At 41.5% G+C, this 14,594-nt stretch overlaps 1 protein-coding gene across 1 annotated transcript; it reads right to left on the bottom strand.

The window, feature by feature from the left end:
* Positions 1-1,078: 1,078 nt before the first annotated feature.
* LOC136454815 (uncharacterized) lies at positions 1,079-9,697 on the bottom strand. Its single transcript, XM_066455088.1, has 7 exons — positions 9,349-9,697; positions 8,953-9,059; positions 2,327-2,479; positions 1,872-1,970; positions 1,388-1,438; positions 1,184-1,274; positions 1,079-1,089 (listed from the first exon to the last, which is right to left on the bottom strand). Exons 1-7 carry the CDS (start codon positions 9,695-9,697, stop codon positions 1,079-1,081), a joined length of 861 nt encoding a protein of 286 aa, XP_066311185.1.
* Positions 9,698-14,594: the final 4,897 nt, after the last annotated feature.

The raw sequence follows: 14,594 nt of genomic DNA, 5'->3' as shown, positions 1-14,594 counted from the left end.
ATGTAAACCGACATGATCGCTGACAAAATTTACATACTTGTGTGGGGGGCTGGAGGGGATCAAACCCATGTTCTCTGCCTTCTTTTTGGCATAATCATAATAGGTCTCTAGGCTCTTTCTTTTTTTTGCGATCGGACGTTTCACTCGTTTTTCATTAAGAGGAAAATAGGTCTCGAGTCTTGGAACCTGTAAATAATTTTAGCTTCCAGACAAGCAAAATCAGGCAAATTTGGACAAAAGCATTGAAAGACCAGAGTAAAGGTACATCTAAAATAATAATAATAATAATTAACAAATTTTTTGACAGCCTCCATGATCAAAACCAATGGCGTGCGAGGAAGCACGAGTCGGTCCAGCGGCATGCAGGAGACGACGCGCGCTATCGGAGGCCACCACAACAGCTCCCAGTCAGGCAGGCGGCGTGCGGGAGAAAAGACGCGCGCTCTGACGGACACAGCAGAGTAGCTCTGGAGACGGTCCGTCAAAACAGTTATAAGACTGTCACCCATTTCAACCAAACCCAAAATAGGTAGCAAAAGGCCCAAAATCAGCCTCCAACAGAGTACCTATACAGGAGACCTATTTTGGGTTGCCTGAGAGGCACAACCCAAATATGAGCATTCTCTCTTCTGAAAACCTATTTGCAGAAATGATTCTCTTTTAGGTCTTGTTGTTGGAGAAGATGCTGAATAGGTATTGAACCTTTTGCCTGTAGCGCTACCCAAAGGACGAATGTGTCTTGTATTTTGGTTGTTGTTGTTGAAGATAGCCTAATAGGTGAAAATTGAGGCATATGCCTGCTACATCTAAAAGACTAATAAAGCCAGGACGGTTAGCTGCATCTGTGATGATCCATAATTCAATGAGCTGAACAAACTATAGGTTCTTTTACTATTAGCATTTTGATAGAACATGCATTTCCAGTATATCCAAGGAAGCTACTTAACTTAAACACTGTCTACCAAATAAACACTAGATCCGTTTTAGGGCTTAGCACACATCAACATCAAAGGCCCACCCTTCCTTGCTATCATCTCCTGACCTCCCTGATTTTTGTAGTGGCCTCTAAACTGTTCCGTCAGGTAGAGCCTAAAAGTAGAGTTATTGTACAGGTTATGTTAGAACCCACGGGTCGTCTGATCTTGTTGAATAATGAGCATGTAATCTGACAAAATTTACATACTTTTGTGGGGGCTGGAGGGGATCAAACCCATTTTCTTTGCAATATCTAACTTCTTTTTGGCATACTCATAATAGGTCTTGAGCCTTGGAACCTGCAAATGAATTTAGCTTCCAGATAAGCAAAGTCAAGCGAATATTTAGAATGCATTAAAAACAAGAATAAAAGTACATCTAAAATCTTGAAAGTAAAAAAGAATCAACTAACAATTTTTTTGACAGCCTCCACAATCAACCAATAAGCTTCACCTTCTTCAAGCTACATACAGACAAAAATAGCTTTAGTGCAAAGAAAAATTCCAGTAGGACACTGATCTCCAAGACAAAAGTAGCTTACATTTTTATCTATGCCAGCCACATATCTTTTATACTGGAGAGAAAATATGAAAGAATTAGCCACATTATCGCTTTCTAGCTCAGCTTTCACTTCAGCCCAGCGGAAGGGCCACATGGCTTTGTCGTTCACTTCATCCAAAGCATCTTTGAAATTCATCTAACCAATGTTCGAGGGGAAAAATGTCCCTGTGATTAATAAACATATAAAGCCGGAACAAATTGAAAGAAGAGCACTGTAAATTTCTTAGTTCTGCATATTCGGACAAAAACCCAAACCTTCTGCTTAGCAACCCGTTTCCAGATCTCAAATTAGAGACGAGCATAAAAATGATCAGAGTCAATAACATCGTGCATACCTTGGTTTTATCTGATAGCTTTTCCCACAAGTAGACAAATTGTTGATCACTCTCAAGTGTACTACAGGCTTTGTGGTAATAAGCCCAGTTTTGGTAACCCTGCACAAAGAAAAAAAATAACAATTACACGTTTTGTTTTGTCACTGCTGAGTACTGACAGCAAGTGGTGGCACCAAAGACATGGGGAAAGGAAGTAAATCTGGTGCCAACTTATAACTGCTGGGTGTATTTTATTTCTGGATGTTCCACTACCACTCCACTGCATTTAGCTCTGCCAATTCTGCATTGACCGGCCGGGAGACAAGGCACCGCTCCATTTCAAAGTCATGAGCGAACATAGATGATCCACGACAACACAGACTGTGTAATGTGGCTCAAAACAGCATGCATTGCGGTGACGTGGGCTTAGCAACAAGAATGGATTTGAGAAATAGTAGTGCCTACGTGTTACATACATAATCATGGAGAGCTAGCCGCTGGTAGTCCTGGAATCCAACAATCCTGCAGCGTTTGTGGTCGAAGTACCACTGGGGAATGCGCTCGTAATCGCGGAAATACCCATCTTCTTCGAGCATGGACATCACCTCTGCATCGCTCAGCTTCGCTCCCTTTGATATATCGACAAAAGTAAGGCAAGGCATAATAAGGTTGTTATAAATGAAACAGATGCAAGTATGGCCGACTGAAAGTAGAAATTGTCATGTTCTATATGATCTCGCCACATCCAACCGATATCGATATAATATAGGCTTGGCCCATATAATATTTAACAAATCAAATAAACTCTATGGTACGTAACATTAAGTGTTGTATGGCTTAATACCATACGGGATTTTGCATGAACGCTGACTCAGCTTATATGGTTGAAAATTACTCATCTAAATTGAGAAGCTGAGAAAAGGATAAAGGCGTGCCACACGCGCGCGCGCCGCGGAATGTGGCGGGCGGACGTGGCCAGTCTTTTGCCACTTAAATCCACATTATCACGGGAGTTTCGCTCCTTGATGGTGGAGGCGAACTGACTGCGTCAGTTACCGTCCCTTCCGCTTCCGCTTCCCGTCTCCTGGGATTCTCCGCTGCCTTCGTCTCCTTCCCCTGTCGCAGCCATATATCCCGTCTTCCGTCAGTCCAGAGATCCTGTCTTCCGCCGTTCCCGAGAGAACCACAGATCAGCAGCCCTTCTGACTTCCCCGCCCCGTACCTCTGCGCGCACGGAGGAGCGGGAGAGCAGGTGCCTCCGGAACCCTCGTCCGCCTGAGAATCCTGCACGGGGTGAGCGGCGATTAGGTTTTTTGGGAGCGATCCGTGATTGCTCGTCCATCTTCTTCCTGCTGGAGATCGCTCTTGGATCCGTCTTCTCCCTGGAACGTCAAGGCGTCTTCTTCCTGGTGATCCATTCGTGGGACTGCACTGCGAACATCTTCCTATATCGACCGTGGTCCGCGACTTCGAGCAACGCGCTATGTCGACCAGTGCGAATAGAGCCTCCGATGCCCTCGGCATGGGACCCTCCGCTGGGTACAGTCTAATCTCTGTGATGACTGTATTTTGTATTTTTACTGTATCGATCTGTATGTCATCTATGCATGTTGTAGCGTTCATAAGAAAGATACACATGCACATATATGCCGTCACAAACCTGCTGATGTTATATTTCTGGATTAAACTGATAATGAAAATGTCTAAATATCTAACAATCCAAAAACCTAATAATAGGCAATTTTCTGTCAGTGGATTTGCTGCCACTTTGAAGCCGAATAATTTTAATGGCAGGAATTTCATGATATGACGTGCAAAGATGGTATTGTGGTTGACTACGATGAACTGCTATCACGCCGCATAGGGGAAGCCTGAACAGTTTACTCCTGAGGAGGAGCGAAAGTTTTTTGCTGCCGATAACCTGTTTCGAGGCGCCGTGATTAGTGCACTTCATCCCAAGTATGAGAAAAACTACATATCTTGCACTTCAGGCAAAGAGTTATGGGATGCTCTTGAGGTAAAGTTTGGGGTTTCTGATGCTGGTAGTGAGCTGTACCTTATGGAGCAGCTGTATGACTACAAAATAGTTGAAAACCGTTCTGTGGTCGAACAGGCTCATGAGATACATGCACTGGCAAAGGAACTAGAACATTTCCCATGTTTGTTGCCCGACAAATTTGTGGCCGGCGGTATAATCGCTAAGTTGCCACCTTCTTGAAGGGATTTTGCTACTTCTCTAAAACACAAGAGACAAGAGTTTAGCGTGGCTAAGCTTATTGTATCTCTTGATGTTGAGGAGAGGGCGAGAGCAAAAGACAACCGTGGAAAAGGAGTTGAGTCTTCCACTGCCAATATGGTGCAGAAGAAAAACTCATTTGCTTCTCGTAATAAAAAGAAGAAGAACATGCAAGAGAACAACAATGCAAAGCCTAAGCAGACTGCACAGTTTAAGAAGAAAAACAATAAGAAAGGTGGAGGATGCTTTGTTTGCGGGAGTGATAAGCATTGGGCAAGTGCATGCCCAGACCGCAAATATAAGCAAGAAAAAAAATCAGCAAATATGGTAATTAGCGAGACTGGAGGAGGAACATTTGGGTATGGTAATTCTTTACCCTTTGTTCTTTTAGTTTGTCTTTCACCTGAGTGGTGGATGGACAGTGGTGCTAATATTCATGTGTGCGCTGATGTTTCTTTATTTATTTCCTATCAGGCCGGTAGGAGTGGAGCCTTGCTGATGGGAAACGATTCGCATGTGCGTGTTCTTGGTGCTGGTACGGTCGTTCTAAAGTTTACTTCGGAAAAGACGGTGTTATTAAAGAACGTGCAGCAAGTCCCCTCCATCAAGAAGAATCTTGTTAGCGCTTCTCAGATGTGTCGCGATGGCTTTAAAATTATGCTTGAGTCCAATAAGTGTGTTGTATCGAGACATGGAACATTTGTTGGAAAAGGTTATGATTGCGGAGGCTTGTTTCGCCTATCTTTGCTTGATGATGTGTATAATAAAGTAGTGAACAATGTTATTGTTTCGAATAAGTCGAATATATGGCATTCACGACTTTGTCACATTAATTTTGGTTCTCTCACGCGGCTTGCAAATCTGAATTTAATCCCGAAATTTAACTTAGTCAAAGATTCTAAGTGCCAGGTGTGTGTGCAATCAAAGTAACCGCTCAAGCCTCACAAGGCTGCTGAGGCGAGGAACTTGGCACCATTAGAACTCGTTCATTCTGATTTATACGAAATGAATGGCGAATTGACTAAAGGCGGTAGACGATACTTCATGACATTTATAGATGATTGCACTAGATTTTGCTACGTGTATTTATTAAAAACAAAAGATGAAGCGTTGCATTATTTTAAGGTCTATAAAGCTGAGGTAGAAAATCAACTTGAGAAGAAAATCAAGCGTTTGCGGTCCGATCGCGGGGGAGAATATTTCTCAAATGAATTTTCTGAGTTTTGCGCGGTGCATGGAATTATTCATGAGAGGACGTCACCATACTCACCATAGTCCAATGGGATTGCAGAGAGAAAGAACAGCACTCTAACTGATTTGGTTAATGTCATGTTGAAAACTATGGGACTATCTAAGGAATGGTGGGTGAGGCTATTTTGACAGCATGTCATGTCCTGAATAGAGTGCCCATAAAGAACAAAGAAATTACACCATTCGAAGAATGGGAGAAGAAGAGATTAAATCTCTCTTACCTGCGAACTTGAGGTTGTTTGGCAAAGGTGAATGTGCCAATAAACAAAAAGTGAAAGCTTGGACCAAAGACGGTTGATGGTGTTTTTCTTGGTTATGCTATTCACAGCATGGGTTATAGATTTTTAATTATAAACTCTAGTGTTTCTGAGATAGCTATTGATACAATCGTGGAATCTAGAGACGCTACATTTTTTGAGAATAAGTTTCCCATGAAAAATGCACCTAGCACAACTGGTCATGAATTTATAATTTCCCATGAGCATGAAAACTTTATTCCGATAGAACAAATTGAGGAACCCTATGTGCAAAATCCTGAGGAGGATGACACTATAGTCACCAGAAAAAGTAAGAGACAGAGGACTGCAAAGTCTTTTGGTGATGACTATATTGTGTACCTTGTGGATGACACACCAATAACCATTGAAGAGGCATATTCCTCTCCTGATGCTGACTTATGAAAGGAAACAGTAAGGAGTGAGATGGATTCTGTTATGTCTAATGGAACTTGAGAAATTGTTGATCGTCTCTATGGGTGCAAACCTATATGGTGCAAATAGGTGTTCAAGAAAAAGCTTAGGCCTGATGGTACTATTGAGAGGTACAAGGCAAGACTTATGGCCAAGGGTTATACTCAAAAGAAAGGTGAGGATTTCTTTGATACTTATTCACCGGTTGCTCGATTGACCACAATTCGAGTTTTGCTTTCCCTGGCAGCCTCTTATGGTCTCATCGTTCATCAAATGGACATTAAGATAGCTTTCCTAAATGGAGAGTTAGAAGAGGAGATCTATATGAATCAGCCTGATGGGTTTATTGCAAATGGTCAAGAAGGCAAGGTGTGTAAATTATTAAAGTCATTATATGGCCTAAAACAAGCTCCTAAGCAGTGGCATGAGAAGTTCGACAGAACTTTAACATCTGCTAGCTTTGTTGTGAATGAAGCTGACAAATATGTGTACTATCGGTATGGTGGGGGTGAAGGAGTCATTTTGTGCTTATATGTTGATGACATACTGATCTTTGGATCTAGCCTTAAAGTGATTGAGGAGGTGAAGGAATTTCTATCTAAAAATTTTGAGATGAAAGATTTAGGAGAGGCTGATGTTATTCTTAATATCAAGCTTCAAAGAGAAGGTGATGGTGGGGTAACTTTGTTACAAACCCACTATGTGGAAAATGTGTTGAGTTGCTTTGGGTTCAGTAACTGTGCACCTGCTCCTACACCTTATGACCCTAGTATGCTATTGAGGAAAATCGAAGAATAGCAAGGGGTCAGTTGAGATATTCCTAGATCATTGGTTCACTCATGTATCTTGCTAGTGCAACAAGGCCTGACATCTCATTTGCTATGTGCAAGCTGAGCTGGTTTGTGTCAAACCCAGGAGATGATCACTAGTGTGCTCTTAAGAGAGTAATGCGCTACCTAAAAGGGACCATGAGCTATGGTATTTGTTATATCGGACATTCAAAAGTGCTGGAAGGCTACTGTGATGCCAACTGGATTTCTGATGCTGATGAGTTTTATGCCACAAGTGGATGTGTTTTCGCTTGGAGGTGGCACTGTTTCCTAGAAGTCTTGCAAGCAGACTATCTTAACGAAGTCTACAATGGAAGCAGAACTCACAGCGTTAGACACTGCTGGATCTGAGGCTGAGTGGCTTTGTGATCTCCTTATGGATTTACCGGTTGTTGAAAAACCCATACCGGTTATTTCTATGAACTGTGATAACCAGACTGTGATTACAAAGGTTAACAGTTCTAAGGATAACATGAAGTCCACAAAGCATGTTAAGCGACGACTAAAATCTGTCAGAAAATTGAGAAACTCCGGAGTAATAGCGTTGGACTATGTTCACACAATCACACGTCTAACAATTTGGCAGATCAGTTCACTAAGGGTCAATCACGCAATGTGATAGAAAGTGCATCGAGAGAGATGGGTTTGAGACCCACTTGAAATTTACTATAGTGGTAACCTGTTCTATGTGATCGGAGATCCCGTGAAGTAGGACGGTGAAACAAACTAATAGTAAATTATGAGGAAAGATCCTTGGTAAGACTCATTTATAATGCATATCTTTCCTTTCTGTAAGGCAGGCTGGCTTTTGCCTTAATGTGTTCCAAGTGGCTTGTCAAAGCAAAGATGTTGTCCTACAGAACATCTTTTGAGGAACACACCTATATGAGTCAGACTGCTGGTCACAGTCTATGAGATTTGGGTGATCTCTAAATACTCATGAAAGGCACTGAAGTATGACTTATATGCTTCAAATAGAGGGGATGTCTTTTGCTGCCCAGTATTAGCTAAGGACTTTAGTGACATTCAACTCACACAAAACTGTCAATTCAAGACTTAGTTCATTGTTCAATTGTGACTGAGTAAAACTATTGTTCTAGATGGATGTTTAACTTAACAGTCTCCATCGAAACACTGGTATATAAAAGAAATATGGTTCTAAGACTACTTTGTTCCAAACCCTAGAGTTTGGTGGGGATTGTTGGATATAATATGGGCTTGGCCCATATAATATTTAATAAATCAAATAAACTCTATGGTACGTAACATTAAGTGTTGTATGGCTTAATACCATATAGGATTTTGACTGAACGTTGACTCAGCTTATATGGTTGGAAATTATTCATCTAAATTGAGAAGCTGAGAAAAGGATAAAGGCGTGCCACACGCGTGCGCGCGCCGCCGGCTGGGCCGGGCCGTGGGCCGGGCCGAGGCCATGGGCGTGGCGTGGCGAGGCAGGCAGGCAGGCGAGCGGCGAGCGAGCGGGCGGGCGTGGCCAGTCTTTTGCCACTTAAATCCACATTATCATGGAAGTTTTGCTCCTTGATGGTGGAGGCGAACTGATTGCGTTAGTTACCGTCCCTTCCGCTTCCGCTTCCCACGGAGGAGCGGGAGAGCAAGTGCCTCTAGAACCCTCGTCCGCCTGAGAATCCTACACGGGGTGAGCGGCGATTCGGTTTTTGGGGAGCGATCCATGACTGCTCGTCCATCTTCTTCCTACTGGAGATCGCTCTTGGATCCGTCTTCTCCCTAGAACGTCAAGGCGTCTTCTTCCTGGTGATCCGTTCGTGGGACTGCACTACCAACATCTTCCTGCATTGACGGTGGTCTGTGACTTCGAACAATGCACTATGTCGACTAGTGCGAATGGAGCCTCTGATGCCCTCGGCATAGGACCCTTCGCTGGGTACAGTCTAATCTCTGTGATTACTGTATTTTGTTTTTTTACTATATCAATTTGTATGTCATCTATGCATGCTGTAGCGTTCATAAGAAATATACACATGCACATATATGCCGTCACAAACCTACTGATGTTATATTTCTGGATTAAACTGATAATGAAAATACTTAAATATCTAACACTATATGTTTACCTTGTGAGCTCTGATGCGATATACGGCGAAGCGTCTCTGCAGATCTTTAGTCCGTTGTTCATCACAGAAATTCCAATAGTCATCATCTTGGTCACGAAGGCCAAAGTGAGGCTGTCTCCAATAGGAGACCCATTGCGGAACACAAACTCAAAATGGGTCTCCAACACAATATCTATAGCCTCCAACAGAGTACCTATATAGAAATATTTTGGGTGCCAGAAGAGGCATAACCCAAATCTGAGTATCCTCTCTTCTATAGACCCATTTGCAGAAAGGGTTGTCTTTTGGGTCTTCTTGTTGGAAAAGATCACAATAGGTATTGAATCATTTGCCTGTAGCGCTACCCAAAGGACAAATGGGTCTTATATTTTGGGTCGCGGTTGTTGAAGATAGTCTAACGACCGAAGGAATCGGTTTCCACCTTGACATTAGCCTCGGTCCAATCAAAGCCTTTGACCTGCCTCCAATCAAAGGCGCATTTGACTTGCCCCTCCGCCCCTTGTTCCGGTTTAGGGTTGATCACATCGACGACAGCAGTAATGTCGAGATCCTCAGAAGCATGTGCGCCTTCTTGGACCTTTGCCTTCTTCGCACCCGTCCATGCGCCTGTTGTTTCCACCACCACCACCCCACCAGCAAAATCGTGCCGGATGGTCGTCAAAGAAGGCGAGCAGTTCTTCTTCTGTGGCTTCGTCCTCCCATCTGCTGATCCTGAGCTCTCTCTATCTATTTCTATCGATAGCATCAGGTCTACATCGATCTGCCATGTGTCGTCGCACCGCAGACCCTAACCTAAGTAGAATCGCCCAGCCCTAACCTCACTTGATCAGAATTTGTTTGGAGGAGTAGCGGGATTGGTGCGGAGGAGAGCGGACGTGCCGACACAAACTCCCACCTTACCCGACATGTGGGGCCGTATTTCACCAGCGTCGCGCCTTGCCGCAGTCACTGCCACCTGGTCCCACACTCCCTCTCTACCTGTGCAGGTGCGGCCATAACCCATAGGACATATCAACTCTTTTTTTTCAACCAAAAGGACATATCAGCTCATGGTGTTTGAATTTTGATTGCTCTAACATGACTATTATTTTTTGTTCATGGAATGTAGAATGTGTGTGGCAGAACTGTCTAAGCTAATGCCTTTCAGGAGTACTTGTCTTCCATTAGACACTAAGTACTCAAGGAAAGACACTAAATGACGTAGTTTCGTCGAGCACACCCCAAGGGAGAACCCGAAAATCCAAATTTTCTATCAGGATCACAAATGAGAGAATAAAGCTTACAACATTTTAGCCATTTCTTACATCACTTTTCATGCAACATCAGAGTATAATATTTATTGATTATAACAGCGAAATATACCCATGTTACCAGAGTTATGAATAATTTAATTTAACAGCGGAATATAAACATGCGATCAGAGTTACAGCGGAAATAAATATATATTCATAACATGATGAAGCATTGATATATAAACTATGACAACAAATTATAAAACATCTATTTATAAAAACATTTAGCGAGAGTTATAAATAAAAACTAAGATCCTAGCGTAAAGGAATCATCTCTGAGCCCACCAGGAGGGATCCACACACAAGAGTCAGCTCTAGCATCCGCCTGTCACCTGCAACAGGGGAAAATAAAACCCTGAGTACTCAATTATACTCAGCAAAACTTACCCGCCAGGAGGAAATAAAACACTCCAAGGTTATACAAGGCTATCTGGCTTGTGGATTTATTGCATCTGCTGGAGCATTATTAAACGTACGTTCTTATATTTAATTTTATTAGCAGTCAGCATTAGTTCATTAACTAACCCTTCTATGTAAGCACCTGTGCTACTTTCAAGTAGGTGGTAAGCAATTAGAATTATTTTACCATCTTTCATCTTTCAGTTCTTACTATGGTGCTAGACTGTAGACAAGTCGTACCGAATCACCCGGCGATTCGCGAACCAATGTATCCCAGCGGGGTACCCTAAAACACACGCCCCGCTTGTACCCCAGGCACAAGCAAGACCAACCCACTACCCTCCTGTCACGAGGTCTAGGTCCCTGTCCAAACTTGGACTCCAAGCCCCCGCTCCTGAGTCCCGGACTCAGTGCGGTGCTTAGACCTCCACCATCCCTGCCTCCCATCAGTCGGTCCAAAAAGAGCCGGAACCTATGACAAGAGAGCAATGAGCCTTCCCGCGCCCATACACAAGTATGTGTTCAGGATAATAAGTCTATGACCTGACTACCATCCATTGTAATGACCGGTCCTTAACCGACACAGGCGGAACAAGTGCAACCCAAGCCTCGCTCGAATGCCAAACCAAGTCTAGATCCAAAGTACCATTCCGTCCGGTCTCCAATTATCATTCATATATATTCTATGTGATAGTAATATAATAACAACAATAATATCTTTCCTATCTCTCGCAAGTGACAGGCAATCACTCGACTTCTACCGGAGTCCTATAGCATAGCAATCTACGTGATCATGTCATACTAATAAAACTCATAGGATAAGGATATATATATATATATGCAAGTGGGTGTCATTCAACTCCTTAAACTTAATGCACAAGCATAAAATTAAGAAAAAAGAGTTTCGACCCTCTTTGGAAGACGTTTTTAGCCTATATATGTTTTTAATTTTTGAAATTCAACTAGCTCCTTTGAAGTTTTTGTGTTCAAAACGGAGGCCTTAACCCTGATCATGTCGATTTGTAAAACTGGTTTGTGAATTAATCTATGACGACTCACACGAGTTAATTTGATGCTACTCATGGCATTGTGTGACTCACCGGGGACCGGGGTTCTCTTAATCGGGTCAAATTCTCTATACTGACTTGGTAAGTTCCACCTATGGAATGTACGGTTTAAGCACTTAAAATTTACTGTGGTTGTTATATATATTCTAAAATAAATAAATTATGTTGCGGTTATTTTTTCTAGATCTAATTATCAACACATGGAGCTTAAGCCACAGGATCTTTAATCTTATTTGACCTTTATGCAGAGGATCTCTAAATAGGATCTCTACTCAATCTTTTGTGTTAGAAAAAAACTTAATCCAACAACGGTCCAACTCAAGTTTCTACTTTCCTAAAAAAAACTCAAGTTGGAGACCTCCAAAGCTCCCCCTCCTCTCAGGGGAAAAAACTCTATGGATACAGTATCCACGGTGCTCCTGTGCATACATACTCCTAGATGCTTGCCACGTGTACAGACAGATGGATCCAACGGCGTGCAGTCATGCGGAGTCGTGCGTCAAAGCCGAGCGGAGGAAGCTGCGGAGAGCTAGGTATGTATGCACGGAGGCTGTAGTGGATACGGTTTACATGGAATTGTTTCCCCTCTCAGCCCAATCTCTGGTGCAGTGGTGCGTAGGGAGCTTCCTACCTTATCCCACCAAAAACTCACCTCTGCTTTTTTTTCAGACTTTCTCCCACGCCACCACCCTGGCGAAGGGACCGCGTTATAGCGCGACCTGTCGCGCCATGGGGGAGCGCGCGACCCCTTCATGTGCCCCGACATTGCTCAAGCTGTGTTTAAATTCAGAGATAAAGTTTAGAAATGTTATATTAGGCGTCACATCATGGTGTCATGTGAGAGTGTTTGGATAATAATAATAAAACAAATTATAGAGGTCCTCAGTAATTCACGAGACGAATTTATTAAGCCTAATTAATATGTCGGCAGCACACGTTTACTGTACCTTTACTATAGCACCGCATTGTCGAATCATGGACTAATTAGGTTTAAAAAATTCATCTCGCAAATTAGTCACAATCTGTATAATTAGTTATTTTTTATCTATATTTAATATTTCATATATATATATCAAACATCCAAATGTAATAGTGACTAAATTTTATGGCCTCGATGGGATTCGGACCAACTCACGCAAGCAAGCCGAGGTAATATCTGCTGGCTATAACGGCCGTCCACCTGCTCCCGTACAATGATTCGAACCCCTTCCCGTCGACCCGCTGCAGTCCCGCTGCATGTGCGACATCAAATGCATGCAACTGACGTAAGCGAAAAACCAAAACTTTTTTTTTGGAATTGCTTTAACTTTTAAATCATTTATCCGTTTTCAATTTCGTCTATATCGGTATGTTCTACGTGACGAGACGAATAAAACTAAATCCCACTTACCTACGTTTCGAAGAATTTTATTTTAGTAGCAATTTATGTGTAAAAATGTGATAGGAGATTTATGAAGAAAAAAAAGTTGCTATACTAAACTTGCTACTCTAAAAATAGACTAAAGTTTTTGATTTGGTATGCACATCGATTGTTACCATGAAAATATAATAAATTTGTTATATAGTATTTACATAAAGTTATTAATCCCTAAAGAGAGTAATAGACCAAAACAAGACAAGCTGCAAACTAGAGGGCAAATTACTAAAATAAACATTGCATAAACTGTTAATTAGGGGGCAAGTTATTATAAAACACATTAAAAAAGTCAGGATACATGACTTGCTGTCAACTAAGGGCATTTATTATAAAATGAGGGTAGCGATACAAAAGAAGACAAGCTACAACCTGAAAGCAAATTGTTAGAACAAACATTGCATAAGCTGCCAACTAGAGGGGCAAGTTATTATAAAACCCACTATATAAGCCGAAAAAACATGACTAGCTGCAAATTAGAGGGACGTTTATTAAAAAAGACAAGAGTAGCAACCCAAAATAAGATAAGTTGCACCCTGAGGGGCTAATTATTAGATGAAGCATGTCATAAGGTGCCAACTTAGAGGGTAAATTATTATACAACTAATATGCAGGATTTAGAAATGCATTCGAACCTAAAAGGATGGCCGAGAACTGAAACTAAAAAAACATGACTGAAAACTGAAACTAAAAAAAATGAAAAAAAACTTGACTGAAAACTAAAACTGGGGGCAATTTTTTTGTGGCAACTTATGTGTGCAATGGCTATACTTTTATAATAACTTATATATTATAGGTGATGCAACTAATATGCAATATTTAGGAAGTCGAACCTAGAAGGGTGATTGAAATCTAAAACTAACAAAAAGTAAAAAAAAAAGTTGAATGAAAAATGAAACTAAAAAAACTGAAAAAACAGACTGAAAACTAAAACTAAAAAAAAATAAAAAAAACATGACTGAAAACTGAATTAAAAAACTGAAAAAAACTTAACTAAAACTGAAACTAGGGGTAAATTCTTTTGTGTCAACTTATGTATGCGATGACTATCATTTTGTAACAACTTATATACTACAGGTGAGGCAACTAATATGCAGGATTTAGAAAGACATTTGAACGGTAACTGAAATCTGAAACTAAAAAAATAAAAAAAAACATGACTGGAATATGAAACTAAAACCATTCTGAAAACTGAAAATAAAAAACATTTAAAAAACCTCGTGAAACAGAGACTAAATGAAACAATGAAAAAATCAGAAATGAAACAAAAACTGCTCCTTGCTGTACGTATCAGCAGGCAAACAGACACAGAGCATTGCAACATTGAGGTGATGTAGACATCATACGCCCATAATGTGTATGTGTACGCTAAAGGTCAATGTGTACGCACCTTGACATCCAATTGTGACGTGCGCGCGCACGTACAAGAAGATTGGTAGGCATGCTCATCTCGATTTTCTTTCATGATTA

This window comes from Miscanthus floridulus, chromosome 1, assembly GCF_019320115.1.
Source record: "Miscanthus floridulus cultivar M001 chromosome 1, ASM1932011v1, whole genome shotgun sequence".
NCBI classification, from domain to species: domain Eukaryota; kingdom Viridiplantae; phylum Streptophyta; class Magnoliopsida; order Poales; family Poaceae; genus Miscanthus; species Miscanthus floridulus.
The sequence above is the reverse complement of the archived record's forward strand: the minus strand, read 5'-3'. Positions and strand labels throughout refer to the sequence as shown.